The 26,600-nt window shown below is 37.4% G+C and overlaps 1 protein-coding gene across 1 annotated transcript in view; it reads left to right on the top strand.

Moving 5' to 3' along the window:
* The first annotated feature begins 20,837 nt into the window (after positions 1 to 20,837).
* The window catches only part of LOC131514329 (cysteine-rich secretory protein 2-like), a 25,715-nt gene continuing 19,952 nt past the window's right edge, over positions 20,838 to 26,600 (top strand). Inside the window, exon 1 of the mRNA XM_058734219.1 lies at positions 20,838 to 20,918. Within this exon, the coding sequence (XP_058590202.1) occupies positions 20,891 to 20,918 (28 nt within the window). The 5' untranslated portion in view covers positions 20,838 to 20,890. The remainder of the gene's footprint in view (positions 20,919 to 26,600) is intronic.

The following is a 26,600-nucleotide window of genomic DNA, read 5'->3' as shown; positions in this document are numbered from 1 at the left end:
TTAAAAAAATTTCACAGACCAGGCTCCTTTAGGTTAACAATATTTTTAACATGGCCTAACATAAGTGTGAGCAAGGAACCTGTGTGCAGGGTTTTTAATATAGAATTACCTGAAACTAATGTAACATTGAGTATCAATTATACTTCAGAAAAGTGTATATATATATTTTTTACAATTTGATAGTATTAACACTTGAGTGTAAATATTCAAGAAATTATAAAACTTTATCTCCACATTGTTCTTTGAATCAAAGATATCAAATATAGAACTTTCCACTTTCTCTGTGTTGAAATCATGTCAAACATTCAATCGAGGCACCAATGAATGAGAGCCCACAAAGCTCTTCCACCGAAAAGTGGTAAAAATGGACAAGGGAAAAATTCATTGCAAATCAATAATTCACAGCAGGCTTTTTAAAATAAGTGTTCTGTATTTAATTCTAAGATTACTATGTAGATGAGTAGATAAAAGTAGGAGGCTTGCTGTATTGTTTTCACCTAGACTTCAATATTTTTTACCAAAATGTTCATCGTTCTTAGAGGACTCACCTGAAACAGCATTGGCAATAGCAAAGAGGATAGAAGAAGGATAGAAGTCACCAAAGTTGGTTTCAAAATTGCTATCTTTCCCATTGCCTCCATTCCACAATATCTCAGAATTCAGGACACTGCAACTCAGCCTAAATATCTGCTTCTAACCCCATGGCTCACTGTTAACTGAATATGCATATTGCAAGGACAGATGTAAACAGTAACCCAGGGTTTTGGTGCCTTAATTAAAGAAGGATTTCCCTGATACCTAGAATTCAGATTGCCCTTTTACTGAGTCCTTAGAGGTTCTACATCTTGAGGCAACTCACCATTCAAGATGTGCAAGGGATGCTTTGCTTTTGTAAGGGGAAGCACACAGTGGTAAATAGAAAATCAGCACAAAGGTTCAGTCAGCACAAAATTAGCAAGAGACTATAGACACATTTCTCAGTAAGATTGTTTTTATGGAAGAGTCCACACATGGCTTTGAAGGATTCCCATAAAACTACCTGGGCCTACATTTCTCTCTAAACTGTTCTTGTAGCCCTGTTACATTTACTGCAGTTGGGAAAACACCATTGTAAATGGTCCAAACTGATCTGTCTATTTCCCACATGTGATTATATCCACATAGGTATCAATGAATGTTAACAAACCACTTGCTGAGCTTTAAGGATTTAGATGCATAAATGATTATGGAACAGCAGAGAAAAAACTATTTAGCAAACAGAGTAGTCTTAGACTTAGTGTTTAGTGGGGAGACTGACAATCCGTAGAACAGTTCCAAGTGGAACTAACTAAAGAGAACATTGTGCTCCTCAAATTATGCTTATAATAAAGCAAAGGATGGGAGAAAGTACTGTGAGTAGAACTACTGTGAGTAGAACTAGCCTAAAAGCCTAAATCAGAGAAAAAGCATAAGCCTTCTTAGAGGAAAAGGCAAAGGTCTCCTGACAAATTAGAATTATTCCCTAAAAACTGACATAAACTGTTGCTTCTTAATTTTTTGGAGTGCTAAAATACCCAAAGTAAATAACTAGCTGTTCCCTAGGAATGTGTCCCGTGGTTTTGAGAACTTTATGATGATTGAGATTTCCTAGAAATCTCATTAGGACTCACTAGAACACTAGAACTAATACAGGCTTGATTACAGGGTTAAGAGGACTAAGAATTTCAAAGCTGAAGGTGAGACTTAGCAGAAAATCTTGCCAACAAGACAGAAAAAAAAAATGAAAGGATGTGATCTAGAGGTTTTATTTTGCAGAAGGTATTACGAACAAAAATCCATGCTTACACATTATCCCACTCAGGGAGAGAGGTCAAACTGAGAAGGTGAATCAAACTTCATTAAATATAATGAGATACTACAGACAGAACAAAGATGTCAGTGGGAACAACATAACAAATACCTGGGAAACCTGAATGATATGACTAACAAGGAAAATAGAGCATTTACTTCTATTGTGTCAACATTTGAGTTGTGAACATCCTGGAGGCACCAGGTGGTGTTCTGAAGCTATTGTTACAGTAGCTTATAATAATATAAGCAATTGCTTCTTAGTTTATATTCCAAACTCTTGATACATGCATATTCATTATACTACATTGACAGTATATATAAAGTCAGTATTCATTATGCTATAATGACGGTATGTATAATGGCATATGTTTAAAGTCATTAATGTTGGTTTTATTTCATTTCATCTCTTAGGTATAGAGATAGCCTGTTTTTCAGCAGCATGATCTTAGTGGATCTTCAGTTAGTGGAACTAACTGAAGAAAACACTGTGTTCCTTTCTGCATCAACCACACTGTGTAAGTACTGGTAAAATGAATGATTCTTTTATAGGACCACAGTACTGCATCTGAAAACAAGGTTTATGTGAAACTGAAAATACCGTTTATACCTCCTTTCCTTCTTTCTGTATTATTTGCATTATATAACCAACGCTGCAATGCACTAGATAGTTTAATGTTAATTCCATAGTTTGAACCAATATTTCTGTCTGTAGAAATGTAGCTTACTTAAAGTTATAGGTGTTTGTCCCTTTCTTGTTTCTATCGAGACAGAAACAAGATAATCTAGAAAAGAAATGCCAGTAGTTATTTACAGGACATATCAAACTTGGAAAGTCCCAAAATACCTGAAAAATTCATCCAGAGTCACTAAACACATGAGAAATGCCAGAAGAAGATATAAAAGTGTATTTTTGGCAAGAATATGACAAACTATCATATGTTGTCAATAATTAATGATTATGATTCAAAGACTCACAATGCTTCCAGGCTGAAGGACATTCTCAACAAGAAAAATGAGACTAGGAAATATTTTCCTTATATAGAGAATCAAATCAGGCAATTATTTGTCTAGATCTTTATAAAGAGACTTTTATTACATTTATTTCCTCACAGAATTTTCAATAATTAGAAACTACACTTACCTAAAAGCAGAATAATTAATATCATGAAGAAAATCACATCCTGAAGGCAAAAATATCTTAATTTTTCTTTTGTGTTCTACCACTGGTTCTTAAGATATTTTCATTTGGATAAAAGTAAATCATGCAAATAACACCTTTTTTCTGATTTCAAAAATAATGTATATTTTTTTAAATGTGCAATGAGTACTGTATACTAATGACATGCTACTAATTAAACAGTTTTTTTTAACTTTTTTTAATGTTTATTTATTTTTGAGAAAGAGAGAGACTGAGGGCAGGGAGGGGCAGAGAGAGGGAGACTTAGAATCCAAAGCAGGCTCTAGGCTCTGAGCTGTCAGCTCAAAGCTAGACACAAGGCTCGAACTCATGAGCCATGAGATCATGACCTGAGCTGAAGTCGGACATTTAACCGACTGAGCCACCCAGGTGCCCCACTAATTAAACAGTTTTAAGGAAAGCTCAGGGTTTACAAGCAAAATATGAAATGATTTAGTAGATTGTGAATTAGGCATTCCTCGACTAAATGTCTGATTCTACTATCAACACAGGGCCAAACCGAACAAGAAAACTGGGAGATATTTCTATCTTTGCCCCAACTACTTCTATTTTAAAATGATTAGCTCCTGTCAACTTTTCAATACAACACAGGCAGTCTTGCTAGAGTCAGAGGTCATACTCCATCTTATTTGGATACCATCTCGAGCAATGTGTCGCACAAATTCTCTGTAGCCTCCTGAATTACTATTTTTTTAAAGTGTCCTGTAGTCCCCAACATCTCTTCAAGAATACGGTGTCCAAGATTATTTTTTAAAGTTTATTTTTTTTATTTATTTATTTTGAGAGAAAGAGAGAGCGCATGAGCAGAGGAAGAAGAGAGAGAGGGAGAGAGTGTATCCCAAGTAGGCTCCACGCTTAGTGCAGAGCTCAGGCAGGGCTCAATCTCAGGACCCTGAGATCACCACCTGAGCCAATATCAAGAGTTGGATACTTAACCAGATGAGCCTCCCAAGCACCACATAAACACTAGAGACAGAGTGTGCCTGGGTATGTGCTGGAATTTCAAGATAAGAGAAAAAATTATTGTGATTCTTTATCAATTCCATTGGACTTGGGTTGCACTGCACCCCAAAGCAGAGAATGGGTACTGGGGCCCACACAGGTACTAGTCTGTCTTGAGTACTCTTCCTAAATGACACTGCAGACTCTATTCCATTCTAGACCCTGGAAGGAGCCTTAGAACTTTTGCTTCAAAGCCCAGTGGCCCCCTGACATTCATATCATAGCACAGAGTTATTTTAACAGCATATTAATAAATAATGCTGAATTCACTTATAAAAGAAATTCTTACTTTTTTAATTTCTTCAGTTTCCCAGCTTTTAATTTGTCTTGCCATGTAATTCCAAATTCATCAAGGTTATTTACCTCTTTCTTTGATCAGTACAGATATATCTGGTTCCTAATTATCCTAACCCTATTTTTTCCGGTTTCCATCTATACATCTGTTCTTTCATTTCCTGTGCTTCTTGTACAGAATGGCTTATGACATTCTTATTCTTTTAACTACAAATGTATTCATTAAAAGAGGCTGAGATCATCTGACAATTTCATGAACTCTTCTGGCATAGTCTGGCACCAAAATTTTTGTATTGAAATATATGTAACTTATTATGAATGACTTTAATTTTATTTTCTTATTACATTATGCATGGGCATTATTAATAACAACCTTTCAAAAAATTGTGTGTAGACATAATTTATGTTTGATCCTATTCTTAGACATGGGCTCGCAGGGTTCCTGCCCCATGGATATGTCAAATTGGGCCTCAAAGGTGCTCATGTGCTTTGGAGTAACATCCTTGAAGATATCTAATATCCCAGAAGTATGGGCCCCAGTCCCTGTTACTCCATGTACACTGCTCCCCAACCCTAATCCCCATACATGGGATCTAGATGCCCCCAAAAGCAACACAATTGAACCTATAGGGTGCCTCAGGCTCCCTGGCAAGTCCTTAGTTCCAGGTGGGCTGTCTGGTAAGTAGATTGCATTGCTCTCTTTGGTTAGTGGAGTATTTTTTTTTACAGGATCAAATGGTATTGGGCCAATAGAATGGTATTTACATGCTAACTTTAGGTATGATAAATGGTTAATGAAGAAAAGGGTCCCACAAAAAGAATTTTCTCAGGGCTTCACATACACTAGAGGAAGCTCTGGGTATATTATTCCCTAAGTTTTTTTAGAACAGTAAAATAGATGTTAAAAAACATTGTGATAAAAGGGAAGCTCTGGGAACACAGGGTGTACATTTCTAGTTATAAATAAGTAATGGAGATGTAATGTACAACAAAGAAACAAACAAAAAGGGAACATTGAGTCCAATAGGGCTAAGAACCAATGTATCATACTATACGTCACTGAAATTTCTATAGGAAGGCTTTCCTTCTTATTTCTGCAACAGGGAAGGCCAGAGCATGAAGAAGAGGTTTCTGAGTGTAAAGTCTCTAAGGAGAATATAATCACTGCTTTTTGCTTCATACTGGGAATTCTAGCAATTACCTTGCAAATAGAGCCAAGTCATAGAAATGGGCCAAGAGTTCTCTCTACTGGGTACAGCACTGATGTCTTCCAGTACACTCTATTCTCCTGGTTGGGAACCTTTTTATTCCAAATGTAATTGCAAATTAGTGAAATTCATGAGCGAGATATACTTTGAAGCAATGTGAAGAGAGAAAATCAAACATAATTGTAGTAAAACAAATTAGGAAGAGTTACAAAACCCATACTGCATCAAATAGTAACAAGTGCAGAAAACTTCTTGACTGTGTTCACTGTAAAAGGACAGGAAGAACTGTGTGTTTACTCATGCTAAGGGGACTGGGTTACAACTCACATGATGGTTAATGTCCTTTCACTGAAATAGTATGGTTTTACTTAAGTTCTGATATATTTCAGTAAGAACCTTATTCTTTTGTAACTTATAGTTGCAAAACAAACCCAGAATCAGTTAGATAAATCCATTCCAGTAATTCCTGTTTAGGACTGACTGGAAACTCAGAAGAAAGGTGCCAAGGATAGAGGCACCTGAGGGGCTTGATCACTTAAGCGTCTGACTCTTGATTTTGGCTCAGGTCATGATCTCGCCATTCGTGAGTTCGAGCCCCACGTTGGGCTCTGCACTGAAGATGTGGAGTCTGTCTGGGATTCTCTCTCTCCCCCTCTCACTGCCCCAGCTCAGTCTCTCTCTCTCTCTCAAAATAAAGAAATAAACTTAAAAAAAAAGTTCCAAAGATCAAGTCACATTCACCCAAAGGTCTAAAGATGAAAAATAATTGAATATTAAAATAATTATGGGGTGCCTGGGTGGCTCAGTTGGTTGAGCGTCCGGCTTCGGCTCAGGTCATGATCTCACAGTCTGTGGGTTCGAGCGCCGCGTGGGGCTCTGTGCTGACAGCTCAGAGCCTGGAGCCTGCTTCGGATTCTATGTCCCCCCTCTCTCTCTGCCCCTCCCCCACTCATGGTCTGTCTCTGTCTCAGAAATAAATATATATATATACATAATTAAAGAAGAAGCCTCCTTTCGTGCAATCAATGATGGAAGTCCTGAAAAATTAACTACAGATAAAATAGTCACATATTTTGTGCTTTTAGTGTTTTCTCCAGAGGAAAAAAAAGTGTTTAGTAAACATGTAAAGTTATGCTAATAACAAAGATGACAGTAACCACATCTGCAGCTTTCATGCCTTAAGCAATGTTCTGAAAAAGCTTTACATATATAAACTAATTGAATTCTCACAACCATTCATGAAATGTATACATAATTAACCCCGGTTTTACAAAGAAAACTAAAGCATAGAATTAGCACTTGGTGATTCAACCAAGTAGAGGCAATACCAGAGCTGCACAAAGGGCTGAACACAGGGTTTTCTGCTGTAGGAAAGGTATTTGAATATCTGTGGAAGTGTTCAACTTGTGTTAATTGCCATTCACCTAATGTTGCTGATATTTCACCTACAAATCTCACAGTTTAAGTCAGGGGACTCCAACATGTCATGGGAGACAGATCATTAAATTTGGAGATGAGAATATAGTTTCATTTCCAGCTTTTCCTATTGATTACTCTAGGATCTTGAGATTTTATTTAACTTTGCCAAGTATCCATTCTTTCGAAATGGAGAGAACAACACTTCTCCATCACAGCTGTTCAGAAATTCAAATGATGTATGTAAGGTGCTTTGTGAGCTGCAAAGTGCTACACAAATGTGGAAAATCAATATCTATTTCTGGCCTTCTCATCTCATTCATACATTTCTGGTACTTTCAGCGTCTTTTCATTTTCTCAGATATGTCATTTATAATATCAGATTTGTCCAGTCACTTATCTAACTAATTTGTATTGAGCCTGTATGTGCAGAACACTCTAGGGGAATCAGGAGAGGCCTTTTTAAAAAACTAATATTTGGGCTAACATCTGAAAGATGAGAAAGCTTGTCATGAATCTATGAGGGTATAGGTTCAGGCTAGAGCCACCCAGGCAAAGATCCCAGAAGGCATAAGGTTTCTAGAGTGGAAATGAGCTTTCATCCAGAAGTGTTGGCAGGGCCATGTGGCTGGAGCATCATCAGGGAGAGGGAATGTGATTTCCATGGGAAGCACAATGTATTAGTAGAAGAGAACCCTTCTGAGTTTGGGGTTAATGGAGGAAAAGTCTAAAAGCAAAACAAAGCAAAACAGATGAGGCAATGAAATGAAAAGGAGCACTGGGTGAATTAAAAGTTGGCTCAGAACTAATCTTGAGAACCATGCATATGAAAGTAGTATCCTACTCAAGTGTTTTCCTAGGGTGAGGGTGGAGATGGAGGCAGTTATCCCTGAAGCAGTAAAATCACATGGATTAAGAATCACGAAGTGATGGAAACCCAACTCAAGACAAAGGGAAATTTAGAAAACTGGAGAACAGCATGTGGTAATTATATCTAAAATCTTGTCCAGCAGGCAGAAGAGAATTTCCCCTACCCCTTGTAAAATGGAAATTTGCCTAGGACAGTATCACTTGAGTAAATAGTGTAATCTGATACCACACAAAGGGAGTAGCACTAATTATTCATATGAATAAACCTGTAATTACAAATTGTTTCCTATTCCAAGACAGGGATCCCAAGGTCATAAAAACTTTTGTTTGTGCTTAGGATTAAAATGAAATGAACCTAGGTCATTACAATCTTGTGTAACTTGATAGAAATAATAAAATTTTAGCTAGAATTTAGCCTAATCAAGGCTGGATTGCTTTCACTCTGTGAGTATTCGGGAGATAACCAACAACCTGAAAAAGGAAGAAATAATAATACAGGCAGCTGTAATTAATCTATAAGCCTCATATTAAAGGCAGATGAGGCAGGGGCACCTGGGTGGCTCAGTCGGTAAAGTTCTGACTCTGGTCATGATCTTACAGTTATGAGATGGAGCTCCTCCTCCCACCCCAGATAGGGCTCCACACTAGGGGTGGAGCCTGCTTGAGATTCTCTCTCTCCCTCTTCCTCTGTTCTTTCCCCCTTGTACTCTCTCTCAAAAAATAAAATAAAATAAAATTTTAAAAAGTTAAAAAAAAAAAAGGCAGATAAGGTGTTTTCCTGAATGAGAGGCAAGAAATACAGTTTCACATACAGTCATAAGAATTGGAGTCTATGGAGTCATAGATGATCTTTGAACACCATCGCATTATTGAAAGTAAAATAAAAAGGTCACATGCCAAAGAGCAAGGAACTGGTGCCAGGTGTAGCAAACCCACATAAATCACTAAATGGATTTCTTTGTTCCTTGGACCTTAATTTAGGGGGTGATTAACGTTGGACAAAGAGCCACTTGCTTAGGGAACAATGAACCAGCAGGCCCAAGCAGCCACTAGTTGACCTTTGAGCTCAGGGAAAGTACATGCATAGAAAGATTAGTTAATGCCTAACACGGATTTGCATCCTTCTGGAACACAGATGATGACATTGTATGCAGTTGGAAACAAGCCCCAGAGAAGAACAAACTTCCAATTGTTACAAACGCAAGTCTATTGTGAGGAGAGAAAGCTTTAGATTTACTGGTTCCAGTAGTGTGGCTCTTAACTCCTCAAACTGTCTTTCAATGTGTTGGGAGAATTCTCTTCCTTCTCTATTATTCATTTACTAACCAAGTGTTACCATTCTCCACTCACCTATGCCCTCATTTCTCTTCCTGTGCCTTTGCTTTTTTTTTTGCCTCATTGGGAATGTGAATCACCCTCATCTATCTCCAAGCCACCATGTCCCTTACTCCTTCAAAGTTGAGCTGCAAATGTATCGCGTTCATGAACACCTCACCGCCTCACCGACTAATCTTAACTTTAAAAAATGTATGTATCCCTTCAAATGAGCACTTTATCCTTATTCTTTGTTACATGTCAATATATGTTGACATATACTCCATGCAGGAAAAGTGCTAAGAACTGGGGATAAATATATACAAAAATCCAAGGGTCAAGAATATTACTGTTTAGAAGGGAAATGAACATGTACATAAAAGGCCACATTTAAAAATTACTGAGTTATTGGGGCGCCTGGGTGGCGCAGTCGGTTAAGCGTCCGACTTCAGCCAGGTCACGATCTCGCGGTCTGTGAGTTCGAGCCCCGCGTCAGGCTCTGGGCCGATGGCTCGGAGCCTGGAGCCTGTTTCCGATTCTGTGTCTCCGTCTCTCTCTGCCCCTCCCCCGTTCATGCTCTGTCTCTCTCTGTCCCAAAAATAAATAAAAAATGTTGAAAAAAAAAAAAAAATTAAAAAAAAATTACTGAGTTATTGTGCAAGAGATATGTACAAAATAGAATATGAGCATAAGAAACATATTCAAATATACCTTCAGGACCTAAGGAAGACCATCATGAAAAAAAATATGATAAATCATGGGAATCTACCCCCAAAACCAAGACACACTGTTTACACTGTATGTTAGCTAACTTGACAATAAATTATATTTAAATATATATGTGTATATATATTAATCTTATTTTATTTTATTTATTATTTTTTTAGAAGGAGCACATGAGTGAGTGAGGGTCAGAGAGAAAGGGAGAGAGAGAATCCCATGAGGGACAAAGAGAGAGAGAGAGAAAGAGAGAGAGAGAGAGAGAGAGAGAGAGAGAGAGAGAGAGAGAGGGAATCCCAAACAGGGATCCATGAGCTCACCCAATGTGGGGCTCAAACTCATGAACCATGAGACCATGACCTGAGCCAAAGTCAGATGCATAACAGTCTGAGCCACCCAGGCACCCTAATAATATATATTAATTAAGTTGAAATGCAAACAATAAGTGAGATTTCAGGACGAAGGAAAGTAAGGAAAGCAGGTGCACAAGTGTGAAGACATGGGAGGAGATGTGGTTTTTCAGATCAGTAAAGCAGAAGGAGAGACCATGGAGCACATGGTATGGAGGAGACAAATCATGAAGAACTGCACACCATGGAAAGGAAATTATTCTAAGTGGAACACACAAATGTTTACCTATTAGAGCTCTTTCAAGACATAGCAGGGGAGCTGGGTCCTGGAGGACACTGCCATGCTAGCCCTAGCCTTGTTTGTCACCAGATTGCGGGAATGTCCCTGTGGGCTGTGAAGGCAGAGGCTGAGGTGGTTCTGCAGCAAGGCAAGAAGCACTTGAGAGGGTAAGAGCAGTGGCAGTTTGCTACCTGGTGTTTTTTTAAATTTTTTAAATGTTTATTTATTTTTGAGAGAGAAAGAGCATGAGTGAGAAAGGAGCAGAGAGAGCGAGGGAGACACAGAATCCGAAGCAGGCTCCAGGCTCTGAGCTCTCAGCACAGAGCCCAAAGTGGGGCTCGAACTGGGGATAGGTGAGATTACCACCTGAGCCAAAGTTGGATGCTCATCTGACTGAGCCACCCAGGTGCTGCTGCTACCTGGTATTTTTAGGCACTGGTTTGCTCTGGCTAAATAACTGTTCTTTTTACCACTGTGTATTTCCTTGTTCAAATCAATATTATTATGGTATGTATTTTATTGCTTATTCTGTTTATTATTATAGTTTAAATCATATAGAAACATTAACAAACTTCAAGCATGATAATACAATAATAATTTATGCATCATTACTCTGGCATCAGCTGGGGAGAAATAATGGAATAACAAAAACATGGAGAACAAGAGCAGTTAAAATCTAGACGATAAATGATGAGGGCTCCATCTAGAACAATGGTGCTGCAAATGTAACAGATGAGCTGGTAGAAGCAATAACTTGAACTGATACTCTGCTGTTCTAATTGGATATGAGTGGGGATAATATGGAGTCGACAGTCTAGGATACATTTCAAGACTTTTAGTCTGTCCTGGATTTTATATTCAAAACATGTGCCTTAGTATTCAGCTCTTCCTAGAAGAATAATACTTCTTGGTCTAGGAAGTCCCTGATATACATAGACTAGCCTTAACAATAATTTTAAATAGTGTCCTATTTCAACTTCAGAGGATCATAAATTAAGTGGTCATTTTAGCCAGCTTTAGAAAACTTTTCTTTTTTTTTTTTTTAAATTTTTTTTTCAACGTTTATTTATTTTGGGGACAGAGAGAGACAGAACATGAAAGGGGAGGGACAGAGAGAGAGGGAGACACAGAATCGGAAACAGGCTCCAGGCTCTGAGCCATCAGCCCAGAGCCTGACGCGGGGCTCGAACTCACAGACCGTGAGATCGTGACCTGGCTGAAGTCGGACGCTTAACCGACTGCGGCCACCCAGGCGCCCCTAGAAAACTTTTCAAGTGACCCCACACATGTATGGCTATTAGAAGAGTTTCCCAAATGTAAGAATCACCTAGGAAGCCTATCAAAATGCTGAAATCTGAGCTCCACTTTCAGTAATTCTGATTCTGTATGTTTAGGATGAAATAAAGCAAGACAAAACATAAAAAAATACAGAAATCTAAAAGCTTTTTTTTTAATCAAGTACCTTTGTTAATTTTGATTATATCATTAGGAATACTATATGAATATGTCCAAATGAATTGTCTACTATCTCTTCTCTTTCTCTCCACAGAAGACAGAATAAATTATACATACAATAGGTGCTCACTAAATCATATATTGCTTCTTTCTTAAAGTTTATTTATTTACTTTGAAAGAGAGAAGAGAGAGCATGCACATGTGGGGTAGGTAGAAAGAGAGAGTGAGAGAGAGAGAATCCCAAGCAGGTTCCAGGCTGTCAGCCCGGAACCAACATGGGGCTTGACCCCATGAACCAGAGCTCCACCTCACAAACTGTGAGATCATGACCTTGGCCCAAATCAAGAGTCGGACACTTTCCCAACTAAGCCACCCAGATGTCCCTCATATATTGCTTTTATTGCTCAAGTATATGTGTGTATATTGAGCAAAATAACCTAGAATTGAATAAATAGCCCTGAGTGTCCCTAGTGACAACTACTATGACCTTACCAACCATATAATGCCACATAGAAAACCTCAAGAACATTGTAATCATTCTCTTCTTATAGCTTGAGAAGATAAATAAGGACAATAGAAAGAATGACAAGATGGGGTGGGGGAAGCTCTAAGAGATGAAGAGATTTAATGGAGACCTTGGGAACTGTAGGCAATTCTACATGCATTTTTTTTTTTTTTGACGTGCAGAAATTGGCTGGAAAACAAAATTCTCCTTGGGGAAATATTTGAAGTTATTTTCATGTAATTGTTATAGAAATCCACATGGCTATGATTGTTCATTATTCTGTATGAATAAGCACTACCTGTGCTGACTAAATGGACTGGGGCCAGTGGAAATAACACAAGGTGTCTGGTCACCTGAGAACATTCTGAATATGACCACTCTTCCCCAGGAGATGTAATGAAGTGATATGCATCAGAGTCAAAGGAGCCAGACAGGGAAAAAGCAGAACATAGACTGTCAGCGACTGAAATCACAGAAGAGCCTCTATTGGCACTGAGGCAGTCTCAGAGTTTTAAATAAAGTTCGAGAGGCTCCTGAGAGCTATTAGTTATTGCAGTCTAAAGCTCTCTATTCTAACTTAGCATTCCACTTAGAATGACTCGGATTTAACTGCATCTGATAAGGCTAAGTAGAGGATAAATGTGGAGCCTTTCAGGCAGAAGTAGCTGAAAGGGCAAACACTGTCATGTTAGGATTCCACCCATTTTAATATAAATAAAAAGACTCACCTGCAGACAAAAGATCACTCTCCCCATAGGGTTTGCCATTCTACTTTTAGAGAAAAAATTAATTATCTGTAATTTTTATTCCTATGGAATCGTTTCTTACTAGGTAACACTGCTCAGTGGCACCTATCTTTTCTGATTTGAAATCATAATTTTATCAAATACCTACTTTCACACATCTTTTTTCTTAGTGTGATAACCTGTGAAATGAGGAATACTATTCATGGGTAAGCGACTTAACCAGTCAAAACCAAAAAATAAACATGGATTTAATCCAAAAATTTGATTCAGTCATCCCTCAATACATCTTTGACATCCATGCTCCACTAGTCTGTCCCCAATAGGATGACGGACAGTTGTGCTCTTTCTTAAGGGAATTTCAAACAAAAGGAATGTCAAGCATCAATAAGTTAATATATTAGACACACAGAGGCCCATTTAGTTTTTCTGAGCACTTCTGAAATCTCACTATCCAAAAAGTTTACTATGAAATTAGGACAATCACAAAAGTCTTTATAAATTATTTGATTACTATGACCTATGAGTATTTATTAAAAGAAGTATGCCTCAGCAATGGGAAGCCCATATATGCTAGTGAAGAGGGTAGAAGATGAACAAGCTGTTTTTCTTTCCTTCCTCACTCTCTTACTCATCCTGTACACCAGTAAGACCTTTTTTTGGTATTCAGTTTGTTTATTTGTCTCCCTCAACATCTTCTAAGACAAAGGAAAGAGTCACTATAGACGATTAGCTGCTATTTGCAACGTGTCTTTATTTATGAGATAATGCTAATTTTAAAATGCACCTAAGTCTATGGCCCTCAATTTCTTGGCAAGGACACAGAGATGGTCATTCATTTTCCTAAGGTCACACTGATATTCTTTAATAGAATTGGGCCTTTAACACTTGAACTTCTGTTTAAATTATACTGATCCTTTCCCATGACATCTAAAACAAGAAACTGATCTTATGAGAAACACTGCATTCAACCAAACAAAAATGCACTTATGGAAATATTTTATGTGTTCAACAAATAGCAGGCTTGGGAAAAGACAATAAAAAAGTTTATAGTATTTTGGGGATGCAAGCTGGTGCAGCCACTCTGGAAAACAGTATGGAGGTTACTCAAAAGACTAAAAATAGAATTACCCTACAACCCACAAATTGCACTACTAGGTATTTATCCAAGGGATACAGGTGTGCTGTTTTGAAGGGACACATGCACCCCCATGTTTATAGCAGCACTATCAACAATAGCCAAAGTATGGAAAGAACCCAAATGTCCATCGATGGATGAATGGATAAAGAAGATGTAGTATATATATATACAATGGAGTATTACTTGGCAATCAAAAAGAATGAAATCTTGCCATTTGCAACTACGTGGATGGAACTGGAGGGTAAGATGCTAAGTGAAATTAGTCAGTCAGAAAGACAAAAATCATATGACTTCACTCATATGAAGAATTTAAGAGAGAAAACAGATGAACATAAGGGAAGGGAAACAAAAATAATATGAAAACAGGGAGGGGGACAAAACAGAAGAGACTCATAAATATGGAGAACAAACTGAGGGTTATGGGAGGGGTTGTGGGGGGGGATGGACTAAATGGGTAAGGGGCATTAAGGAATATACTCTTGAAATCATTGTTTGATTATATGCCAACTAATTTGGATGTAAATTTTAAAAAATAAAAAATAAAATTAAAGAAAACTTTATTGTATTTGTTATCACATATCAGGTATCATCTTAAAAGTTTTATGTTTACTATACAATTTTTAGTCATCAAAGCAAACCTATTATTTTTTTTAAATTTTTTTTTTTATTTTTGAGAGAGAGGGAGAGACAGAGCGTAAGCAGGGGAGGGGCAGAGAGAGAGGGAGACACAGAATCCGAAGTAGGCTCCAGGCTCTTGAGCTGTCAGCACAGAGCTTGATGCGGGGCTCGAACTCACAAATCGCGAGATCATGACCTGAGCTGATGTCGGATGCTCAGCCGACTGAGCCACCCAGGCGCCCCAAAGCAAACCTATTAGATGAAGATATACATTTTACAGAAGAGAAAAGCTGAGGCTTGGAGAGGATTTCCTAAACCTGACAGTTTGCAAAGATTATGCTTTCAGCCAGTAAGCTATAGGCAGTTGGTAACTGGGAAGTGAAAGTCCTAGAAAGCTGGGCCATGAGAGATCAGCTTCAAGGCAGAGATCCTATTCATCTTTGCAGTAACTAGTTAGTTTTGAGTGATCAGCACAGAAATGACAACAGGCAGCAAGCATACAGTTGTTACTATGTCTAAGATAAGAGGAGAGCTGGTCAGGGAAGGAGGGACTTATTTGACATTTCTGTTTTATTTATTTTATGTTATAGCCAATCTGGTTAGAGTATACTAGGTAAACCCAAGAAGAGAACACTAATTTTAAGAATAAATGTGGGGTACCCGGTTACTCAGTGGGTTGAGCATCTGACTCCTGATTTTGGCTCAGGTGATAATCTCATGGTCTGTGAGATCAAGGCCCATGTCTGGTTCTGTATTGACTATGTGGAGCCTGCTTGGGATTCTCGCTCTCTCTCTCTGCCCCTCCCTTGCTTGGGGTATCTTTCTCAAAATAAATACATAAATCTTAAAAAATTTTAATAAAAAAGAGAAGTAAGAAATGCAACATTCTCTAAACAAGATGCAGTGTTTAATAGCAATGGTCACTGAGATACTCAGTTACAAGTTCCACTAAAAGTGTTGGAATGCACAAACCAAAAATATGGTGGCCCTGACCCTCTCCTTTTCTTGCCACATGAGTTATTTTATTTAAATACTCAAAGAAAAAAAAACAGTTGGAATGGAGTTAAAATATAGACATAGGAGCAAATGACTTGCCCTTTTAACATAAAGTTTGGATATGCAAATGAGAAAAAGATGAAAGATACTCACTGATAAAGTTGGGAGGGATGCATCCTAAAGGGCCAACAATGACAATGGTGGATGTAAATACAGAAAAAGACAAACTAATCACGGCAGGTGAGGGAACAAGTGTGGTTGCAAACAACCATTTTAGAAGATTATGGTCAATTTGTCAATCCAATATGTTTATGGTATTTTGTGACCCAAAGTCACAATATGTTTTTACATTTGTTTAACTTAATAATAGGGATGCTAATATTTGACAAGAAAAAACCTTATATATCATGGGGCATTTATGATTATGTAGTCATAACAATGAATATAAAGTTGGAGGACATCTATTAAGTGTTAATTATGAGTCAAAAATATTTTTTTCCTTTTTATGCCATTTTCTATACAATTACTATGGTAATTTCTCACATAACTACCTATACCTTGGTAAATCAAACCACCTTTCAAAAAATTCAAATACAATCCCACAGCTTAAAGTATTAGGGACAGGTTTCTCCAGACACAGAGGGAAAAAAATCACATAAAATGGGAGGAAACTAACACTTTAGAAATTCTTACACATGTAATCTCATTTTATCACAACCAAATAAAATAATAATACTATTCCTATTTTGCAATGGGAAAACTTACTGATAGTGAAAACTTACAGGCAGAAAAACAATGTCTCAATATACATTGGCATAGAAATGTAACCTCTGTCCATCAGATCATAAATCTCAAGCTCTTAACAATATTCTATACCATTAAGTAGAGAAGAGAATGGGCTCTGGGTGCTTCTGGATATGGTCTTCCCCGTGAAACACATTCTCCCATAGAAAATGGTTGCACAGAGGATGATTCCAAGGTGACTTTGTCCAAGTGGCTGATTCAGCTTATTGAGAACTCTCACCTCAAATACACATAAAATAAAATACATTTAAGCGATTAACTGGACACATGGCAGCTGAGTGTTTAACAGGGTTTTGCTTTAAATTTTACAGTACAATCTACCTTGATTTCTAAGCTCTTTTTTATAAAAAAAAAAAAAAGTTTAGAGTAATATCTAATTATTTGACTTATTAATTAATTGCAATTAAATATTATATCTGTTAAGCAGGCACTATTCAGTTCTAGTATATGTTTACCACATAACTCATAAAGCCAGTACAGACATGAAAGTGAACAGAAAATACTGAATTACCACATTGTGCAATCTACATGCTAACATGAGCACCCAGAAATTCCTGCCAGTGCTATGTATGTGATTTATTCGTTTATACTCCCTCATTTATAAAAATTCAGTATTTGGAATCATTACATTTTGGAGGTAGAGGGAACCTGAAATTATTAGTCTAACTCTCTTAATTTTTGAGATATGGAAATAAGCCTGGGACAATTAAGTAAAGCCTTCCACAGATGAACAGAATCAAATGATGATAATTTAGTATGTAATGTAGATCACTGTTATACTGAATTTTATACAACCAGAAAATAAAAGTTAATACCATAAGAACTTGGAACTTAAAAATACTAATGAGTTATGGGGTCTTTTGTCATTATGTTATATGCTATGTACTTCCATTTAAAAATATCACTATTGAATATTTTAACTCTCTATAGTTCACAAAACTAAGCTTAGCTTTACTATTACATAAGTAATCTTGAAAAGCCTCAAGTTGCAAACAGAATAATTTGGTTAAGATTTATCCAAGTATTGGGCACCTGGGTGGCTCAGTCAGTTAAGCGTCTGACTCTTGTTTTGGCTCAGGTCATGATCTCTTGTTTCATGGGATGGATCGAGCCCCGTGTCAGACTCTGTGCTGACAGCGAGGATCCTGCCTGGGATTCTCTCTCTCCCTCTCTTGCTGCCCACTCTCTCTCTCTCTCTCTCTCAAAAATAAATAACCATTTAAAAAAATGACTCGTGAAAGTATTGACTGTCAAACATGTGGATAAATTATAACAGCAAAATAGCTCCAAAGAATAAATATACAAGCGCTAAATCTGAAATAGCAATTTTATTTTGATATCCACATGCACAATTTGAACAATCTTGAGAAGACATCTTGTACACAGGAAGTGTGTCTTTTCTGTCACCAGGAGGATTCCACGGGCAGGAGGCTACTCTGGGTTTAACAGTGGGAACAGATGTGCCGGCTGGGATGATTGACTCCCCATTTTTTGTGTGCCTTTCCCTTTCCCCCTCCAGGCTTGTCAGTCAGGTGTGAACCTAGGCCCTCTTACCTGGCCCAACTATGGCCAGAAGCAACATGAGCAAAGAATTTTTCAATCCATCATCCAGGGAAATGAGAGAATGCCACCCTCTACAGGGCCCTCCTGTCAGCAGTCTGGATCCCAGTGGAGTCCATTAGTCACAGGGAGTTGCCCATTGAAACCACTGTGGGAAGGGGACCTAACAGAGAAGTGTAGACAGAACTCAGAGACAGGTGGCTGTTACAAAAGAAAGCCATCCCTGGGCCCACATGCCCTGCCATGTGACCTTGGATAAGTCCCATAACTCTGTGTGCCTTGTTTCTCATCTGCAAAATGGGGTAACAGGACTGCTCACCTTATGTGGTTGTGAAGAGGGCTTAATGAGTCATTCCACACACAAATTTATGACTATCGCCAAAATTGTAGCTACATTTTAAACATGAAGAGGACAGTTTCAAAAGTTTGGATTCTAAATGTTTCTAGAGAAGAAAAAGGCAATCCTGTGAATTATACAAAAGCATAACCCTCCCCAAACTAACAGAGCCAAGTGGACAGATTCTCTACTTGAATCTTCCATTAAGAAAGGATCCACTTTTGGAGAAAGGGAGATTGTGAAAAGATTTCTATGATAGATTCCCAAGGCATAGGTCACAATGTACCAAGCCTGGAAGAGAAGGAAACATGGTCAATGACATGCTTTTACCATGTGTCACCCTGAACCAATCTCTTGTTTTAACATTCCAGTAACTCTTGAATTTTCCCTTGTTTTCCCTGAATTTAAAGGCCTACAACTTACTCTAGTATTGAGGTTATAACAAGCAACAAAGTATAGCAAACATCAGAGCTGACAGTTTATCTCAAACTACTTTGTCAGTCTTGACGGTGAACAAGACTGGACCCAAATAGCAAACGTCTCCATTTGTCCAGTTAGCTGCACATAATACCTGAGACCACCACCTCCCCATCAGGAATGTAGCAGAAAAGGAGGATTTTCTCAAAACCATATGCCTGGATGGGGCTGCACCACTGGACAGGTATGGCCTGGACACTGAGGAACACTGGTATACACCCCTGGTCCCGAAGCCCTGCCTTAGCTTTGGCCATCTGAGCCAGAGTACAGGATCTGAGCCATTGCTTGAGATACATTGGCTGGGGTGCCTGGGTGGCTCAGTCAGCTAAGCATCTGACTCTTGGTTTTCAGCTCAGGTCATGATCTCACGATTTGTAAGTTTGAGCCCCACATCGGGCTCAGTGCTGACAGCCTGGAGCCTGCTTGGGATTCTCTGTATCCCTCTCCCCGGCTCGCTCAAAATAAATAAGCTTAAAAAAATTAAAATAAAAAAGATACACTGGCTGATATTCCTTCTGGGTGGGCCCCTCACATCACCATGTACTTTGTCAGGACTTCTAATATTATTTGCTAAGAAGAAATCCAGAACTGGAAAATCAGGAAATCGAGAACGAGGTTTAAAAAATGTTTTGGAGCCAAACTCTCCTGAGGACATGCAGAGAAATGGGGACACCCGCACAACATCTACATACAACACACAGTTACAACTAAACTCATTTTTTAAAAGCAGCAAGTTTATCCAATTAGAATTAGAATGCATTTCATTATCCATTTTAAAGGACTAAAACTTTTCAGACAAAAGAGATAAAATCTTTCTGCCTTAAAATTTTTCAAGTCAGAAAACGACAAACTACATGTGACAAATTGGTTTAATGTTGACCTAGCTTCATGTTCCAGGGCCAGGCCTGACGGGCATAAATTCGCTTTATAAGACAGTAAAATGAAGCTGTGTGAGGCACCCCCTCCATCCCTTCCTTCACTCCCTAAATCAAGTTTTCTAGGTCATTCTTTCCATTAGAGAATAGACCAAGTTCTGATATATATCCAATAAACAAATTAAACACTCTAAAAATAATTACAGTAAATCCAATATTAACTTTAGATATCCTGTACAAATCAAGTCCTGCCAATAAACTAAAGAATGACCTCCTAGCCCTCCCACTGAACAATGTTAGGTTTACTTGCAGAAATGCATGCATAAGAACATGTATCTACATTCAGTTTATGTAAGCATTTCCCACAGTACTGGACACATCACAGCTCCCAGTAAGCAAATGTGTCAGCTTATGGACTCATCCAGCATCCTGGGAAATATCTGGAAGAAAGGCATTTGCTTTTGCAAATGTTTTTGCATTTCCCAGCTCCATAGAAGAAAAAGCTGTGCATAAGCTCTTCAACCTGCCTACCTCTGGACATATGGAAACATTAAATAACCTCCACCCAAGGTCTACAGAGAATTCACTTCTAGGAACTAAACAGGCACTGAGAATAAATGCACACCAAAGGAGACATCTAAGGACATCACCTGAGCTGAAGAAAAGCCATTCAAAAAAAAAAAAGCCATGTGGAGAATGACAAGATATTGCCAAAACTTCAGTTAAACAATCAGCAGTGAAATTTGAAACTATTGGTATGACAAATCCTGTTTCAGACCTGTTGACTTAGATTCACTTGCGCAACCGTAATTGGCCCAAAACAGGAAATAAGTGTAATGTATATATACTGCTCTAACCTCTTTTTCTCCACCTTCCTTCTTCCTACAGATAAAGCAGATGTTTCAGCCAGCTCTGAGAATCAGCAGTAAGTAATGTATTTATTTTAAGGTGAACATTTTATGATGCAAATACATTGATGCTTTTTCAGTGGTAAATCATATATTGTAAAAGAATCTATGATTTTTCAAAACTTAATCACTTTTATTGAGAGTAATGGGCTTAATTTTTATACTCTTTCTTAAGCTGAGAAAATACTATGTAGCTCTATTATTCTAAAAGCACTTTTAGCGAATTTAATATTTAAATTAAATTTTACTTTTCATTCTAAAATAGGTAATATAATTTCCATGTTTATGACTTTTGGAAACAATTATACCAGAACTTCCTTTCAAGGAAAAATGAATAACTAAAGAGATATGTGTCACATGCTTCCATATTAATAATTTCACTCATATTCACATATATGGCTATGTCATTGGTACAGACTATATTAAAGTAAGGATCAGAAGCTATTGCTAATAATTTTAAATCTATCAAAACAAAATTATAGCACTGACATAGAGATAAAAAAATATCCTGAATGATTATCAGCATAATATACAATTTCCCTCATGAAATTCCCTCAAATCAAAAAGAAAACAAAAGACTTTCAAATCAAAAAGAAAACAAAAGACTTATAAGTTTTCTGATCAAAAGTTAATGACAAATCCTGTTTCAGACCTGTTGACTTATATTTGCTTACATAAGCAAATATAGTATCTGCTGTGTATATTTTATATAAGAAAGCAGTTTCAACAAAGAACTTTTTCTGGCAAATAAGAAATGGTACCTAATCACAACATTCAAGGAGTTATTCACCCTGCAGAGCTAAGATTTTATTTGCAAAAATATTTTATTAATGTTCTCCTCTATGGCTAAACTGCCATCCAGGGAGTTTAGGAAGGATTTATACTGTTGCCAGAGAAGATCCGGTGTTGCATCTTTTGTCAATTAAAACCAAAATCTACACCTGCTTCTGTGTGACTCACCTTCTGGAGGAGCATCAAAGGAAATTAAACCGATGACAAGTTGCAAATGCAGGAACTACTCTATAATGATGCGTCGTGAGGTCATTTGGAACCCCTGAATAGAGCTCAGACTTGTAAGAGGAAGAGGCAAATTAGAAGAAAGGGTGTCAGACCTCTAAAGTAATGTCTAAATCAGATAGTGGTAATAATTCCAGTGATGCTGTTTAGTAAGTTCAAGTAAGGGAAAGGAAAAAATGTGGAAACGAAAAAAAAAAACCTTTCTTTTGGGAACTGTCAAGGCGGCTATTATTATTTAGGTATCTTTGCAGATTTCCTAGATGATGATGTCTAGAAGTTTGGCAAACTTTGTACGGTGTCATAGGCTGCTTTCTGTAGTGCAGACAAGTGGCTGAGATAAAGAAAGTGACCAGAATGAAGATTAAATGTGACATCTAAAGTTCAAAAAGATTGCATCAAATACTTTCTGTGCTGTGACTGGTATGCAGATGTGTCTGTACCCACAAAGCACACATTATACATATGTGTGTTGATGCTTTTAATGACATTTTTTTCTGGTCTAAATGTTTGAAACATTTTCATCCCCTCCTTTCATGAGCTGGGGCTTTGAGGCCAAACTGTCTGCACTTACCCTCTGGTTGTTTTGCATGCAAGCATATGGCATTTGATTATTAATCTCTGATCCTGGGACTGAAGATCTGTAAACTAGGGTATTGAGTCATGTAATCTACTATCTAGACTGTTAGGAGTTTTAACGGGCCCATAAAGAGTGACACAGTGCTTCACACAAAACACAGGTCACCATATAATGGCATGATCATATAGTTCACTTAAGGCAAAGGGATATGGTCTTGAAAACATGCATGTAAAACATTTCATCTATTTATAAATTTAACCCCTCTGTATTTACTTTCATAGGTAATGATTAATAAGGATCTGGTTTTTTTGCTTCTTTAAAATTTTCCCCATATAGCAAGGTAATTTCCCCAAAGTCACATGCTAGATAATCTGTTCTTCCTCTAATGCTTTTCTATGCTACTTTGTTTTGTCTGTCTCTTAAATTTTCTATTCACTTTCATTGGCCCATTTTTCTCTTCCTAATACAACATCCAAATTTTGTCAAGACAAGTTTGGAGCCTATTTTAATAACTAGTATGAAAAGATTACCAAATTAATTCTTCTTATTAAAAAGTATATTCAGTTATTCATAGGCCAATTAGAATTTTTACTAGGATTACAAACAATTTTCATATTAATTTAATTAGGATTGATAACTTTATTATATTAACACATACCATAATAGAATGAAAATCTCTTAACTTATGCATATCTTCTTTTGTGTCCTTTACTAGAGTTTAAAAGTAGTCTCCAAACATTTTTTTTTCTAATTCTTGGTTATATCATAAATTAGCTTTATATTTTTTGTACTTTTTTTTTTAAGTTTATTTATTTATTTTGAGGTGAGAGAGAACACGAGCAGGGGAGGGCAGGTAGAGAGTAAGAGAGAGAATTCCAAGCCAGCTCCACACTGTCAGTGAAGAGCCCCATGTGGGACTCGATCTCATGAACTGTGAGACCATGACCTAAATCAAAGCTGGACACTTAACAGACTGAGCCACCCAGGAGCCCCTATTTTTCGTGCTATGAGTTGTATGTTTCTTTTTAATCTTATTTTCTAGTTGAGTGTTGCCAGTTTATGGCAATGGTATTTTTTATAGGTTGACTATTACATCTTACAAACTTTTCATTATGGTGCATTCTCCAGATAATTGGCCATATCATTTAAAAATAATACTAATATTACCTCTTCCTTTCAAGACTTACAAATATGTACTTTTTTTCTTATGACTTTGATAAGGACCTCTCTAATATGATGTTGAACAATACCAATGACATTAGTCATTCTTTTTTGTTGTTGTTGTTCTCAATATTAAATGAATGCACCTAGAGTTTCTCCAATAACTACAATATTTGCTAGAGATATTTAGCAATATTTCCATTACCAAATTAATAATCTCTCATCTTCTTTGTTCTTATTTTTAACTATAACTAGGGGTTGAATTTAATAACATATTTTGCCACATGATTTTTCTTTAGTCCATTAATGTGATGAATTTGACCAATATATTTTCTAATTTTGAATTATTCTTTTTATAATTTTTAATTATTCTTACAGTCCTGATATAAAACTTACTTGATCATGGATTTTTTTGAAATTTGTTTTTATTTGAGTATAGTTGATACACAATGTTATATTAGTCTCAGATGTACAACTTAATGATTTGACAAGATTATATATTATATTATGTTTACCTCAAGTATAAGCTACCATGTGTCCCATTACATCACTCTTACAGTATCACTGACTATATTCCTTATGCTTTGCTTTTTATTCCCATGACTTACTCATTCTGTAACAAGAGACCTGTATTTCCCTCTCCCCTTCACCCATTTTGCCCCCTCTGCATCCCTTCCCTTTGGCAACCATCAGTTTGTTCTCTATGTTTATAGTTCTGATTTTGCTGTTTGTTTCTTCTTCGTCGTCTTCTTCTTTTAAATTCCACTTATGAGTAGACTGTCTCCCTCAGTCTGACTTATTTCACTTAGTATCGTACTGTCTAGATGCATCCATGTTGTCTCAAATGGCACCAGATTTTCTCACTATATCGTTTCTTCCATCATTCCTCCAGAGTTCATGTCAGGGTGATAATACGAAGCCTGCCTATTTTTACAGCCTAACTAGAATAGAAGCCTAAATGCTTACTTTATTTATTTATTCATTCATTCATTCATTCATACATACATAATTTTATTTTATTTTTAAAAATTTTTTTAATTGTCTTGAGAGAGAGAGAGAGTGCATGTGTGAATGGGGGAGGGACAGAGAAAGAAGGAGACAGAATCCCAAGCAGGCTCCGCACTGTCAGCTCAGAGCCCAATGCAGGGCTCCAACTCACAAACCATGAGACTGTGACCTGAGTTGAAGTCAGACACTTAATCTACTGAGCCACCCAATTGACCCTATACATAATTTTAGGGAGAAATAGAATGCCAGTGGGGGAGAGGTGCATAGAAAGAGAGAGCTAGAGACAGAGAGAGAGAGAGAGAGAGAGAGAGAGAGAGAGAGAATCCTAAGCAGGCTCCAGGCTCCATGCTCAGCAAGAAGCCTGATACAGGGCTCAATCCCACATGACCTGAGCCAAAATCAAGAGTCAGATGCTCAATCTACTGAGCCACACAAGCACCCTGAAAAGTTTGCTTGTTAAATCAACCCTTTTATGAATTCTTCTCTTAGGAATTAAACAAATTCTCCCTAGTGTCTAATTTGAAAATCCTTATTTCCATAAAATGGGCTTTTAAAGCAAGGTATGGCTATATAATTTTTGTAAGTTTATGTTTTTCATTAATTAGTAAGCAGTGATATCATGTCATTAGAGAAAACGACTTATTTTTTTCAAGTGAGTATTTCAAACTTAGGGGTGCTCCTAACACCAATATAAAGAAGAAGCTATATGCTATAATTTAATTGTGTATATAAATTTATGCTTTAGAAAGACACAATTTGCTCCACTGTATATAGTTAGCAGTAAATCATCAACACTTAGATTTGTAAATCTTTGAATCCCTTTGACTTTTCCCTAGTCACACTCTTGAGAAATTACTGATCTCTTGAAAAGGAAAATTATGAATGGAAGAGCAGAAAACTGTATAAGAAGAGAGACTTGGTGACTTGCATGTAGCAAAATAACTCTTTTGAGGGCAACGATTTAGAAAGAATCTAAAGTTTGTTCCCAAGGAAATAGTCGAGGAGATATATCATGACGCACATTTAAAAATTGTCTATATGCAAGTGAATAACAAGAAGACTCTATTACTTTCCTAATTTTTTTTAAAAATCTTTGCTTACTTTTGAGAGAAAGAGAGAGACAGAGTGTGAGCAGGGGAGGGGCAGGGAGAGAGGGAGACACAGATTCTTGAAGCAGGTTCCAGGCTTTAAACTGATAGCATAGAGCCCAAAGCATGGCTGAAACTCACAGATAGTGAAATCATGACCTGAGCCAAAGTCAGAGGCTTAACTGACTGAGCCACCTAGGCACCCCTCCTAATTCTTTCTAATGTTTTCTGTATGACTCTACCAAATGGAAATGCAAATAAGACGTATCCTATCTGCACCTGCTATTTAGGGAGGCCCCTGGGGGCAAGAGGTGAGGTGGAGCTAAATGCATTGGTCTTACAATATATCTGAATATCTGAATACAAAACATCTGAAATATTTATTTCCAGAGCCTTGCTCTATGCTAGATTCTTCCCTTTCCTTCTCCAAAAGTCCCAAAATGGGTCTAGGCAAAAGACAATAAAACTTTACCTTTCACTTTTGCACACATGGGAAAGTCCAACCAGCTCACACTGAGGGCATTAGAATTATGGGCTCCCCTAACAACATGCTAAGACAGGGCTGGCAAGAATCCTGTCCTTTTTCCTTGACCATGCTCAACAATATCTAGCATGCTATCATGGATAGAATGTGGAATAACTGATTGCCATTGACTTGAAAAAAAAAAAAGGGAGGGTCTATTTTCCTCTTTTGCTTTCAAATTTTCTAGGAGGCCCACCTGAGGCCATGACAAAGGGATGTGCATGGCCCAAGGACACTAGTGTAAGAGTGAGTCCCCTGGAGACTTTGTAAGCTTCTGCAGCTCCCTCTCTGACCAAATACAGAGTGAACCATCTTTTGCCATAGC

The sequence above is a fragment of the Neofelis nebulosa genome, chromosome 6 (genome assembly GCF_028018385.1).
Source record: "Neofelis nebulosa isolate mNeoNeb1 chromosome 6, mNeoNeb1.pri, whole genome shotgun sequence".
NCBI classification, from domain to species: Eukaryota; Metazoa; Chordata; class Mammalia; order Carnivora; family Felidae; genus Neofelis; species Neofelis nebulosa.
This window is presented reverse-complemented; position numbering and strand designations above follow the sequence as displayed.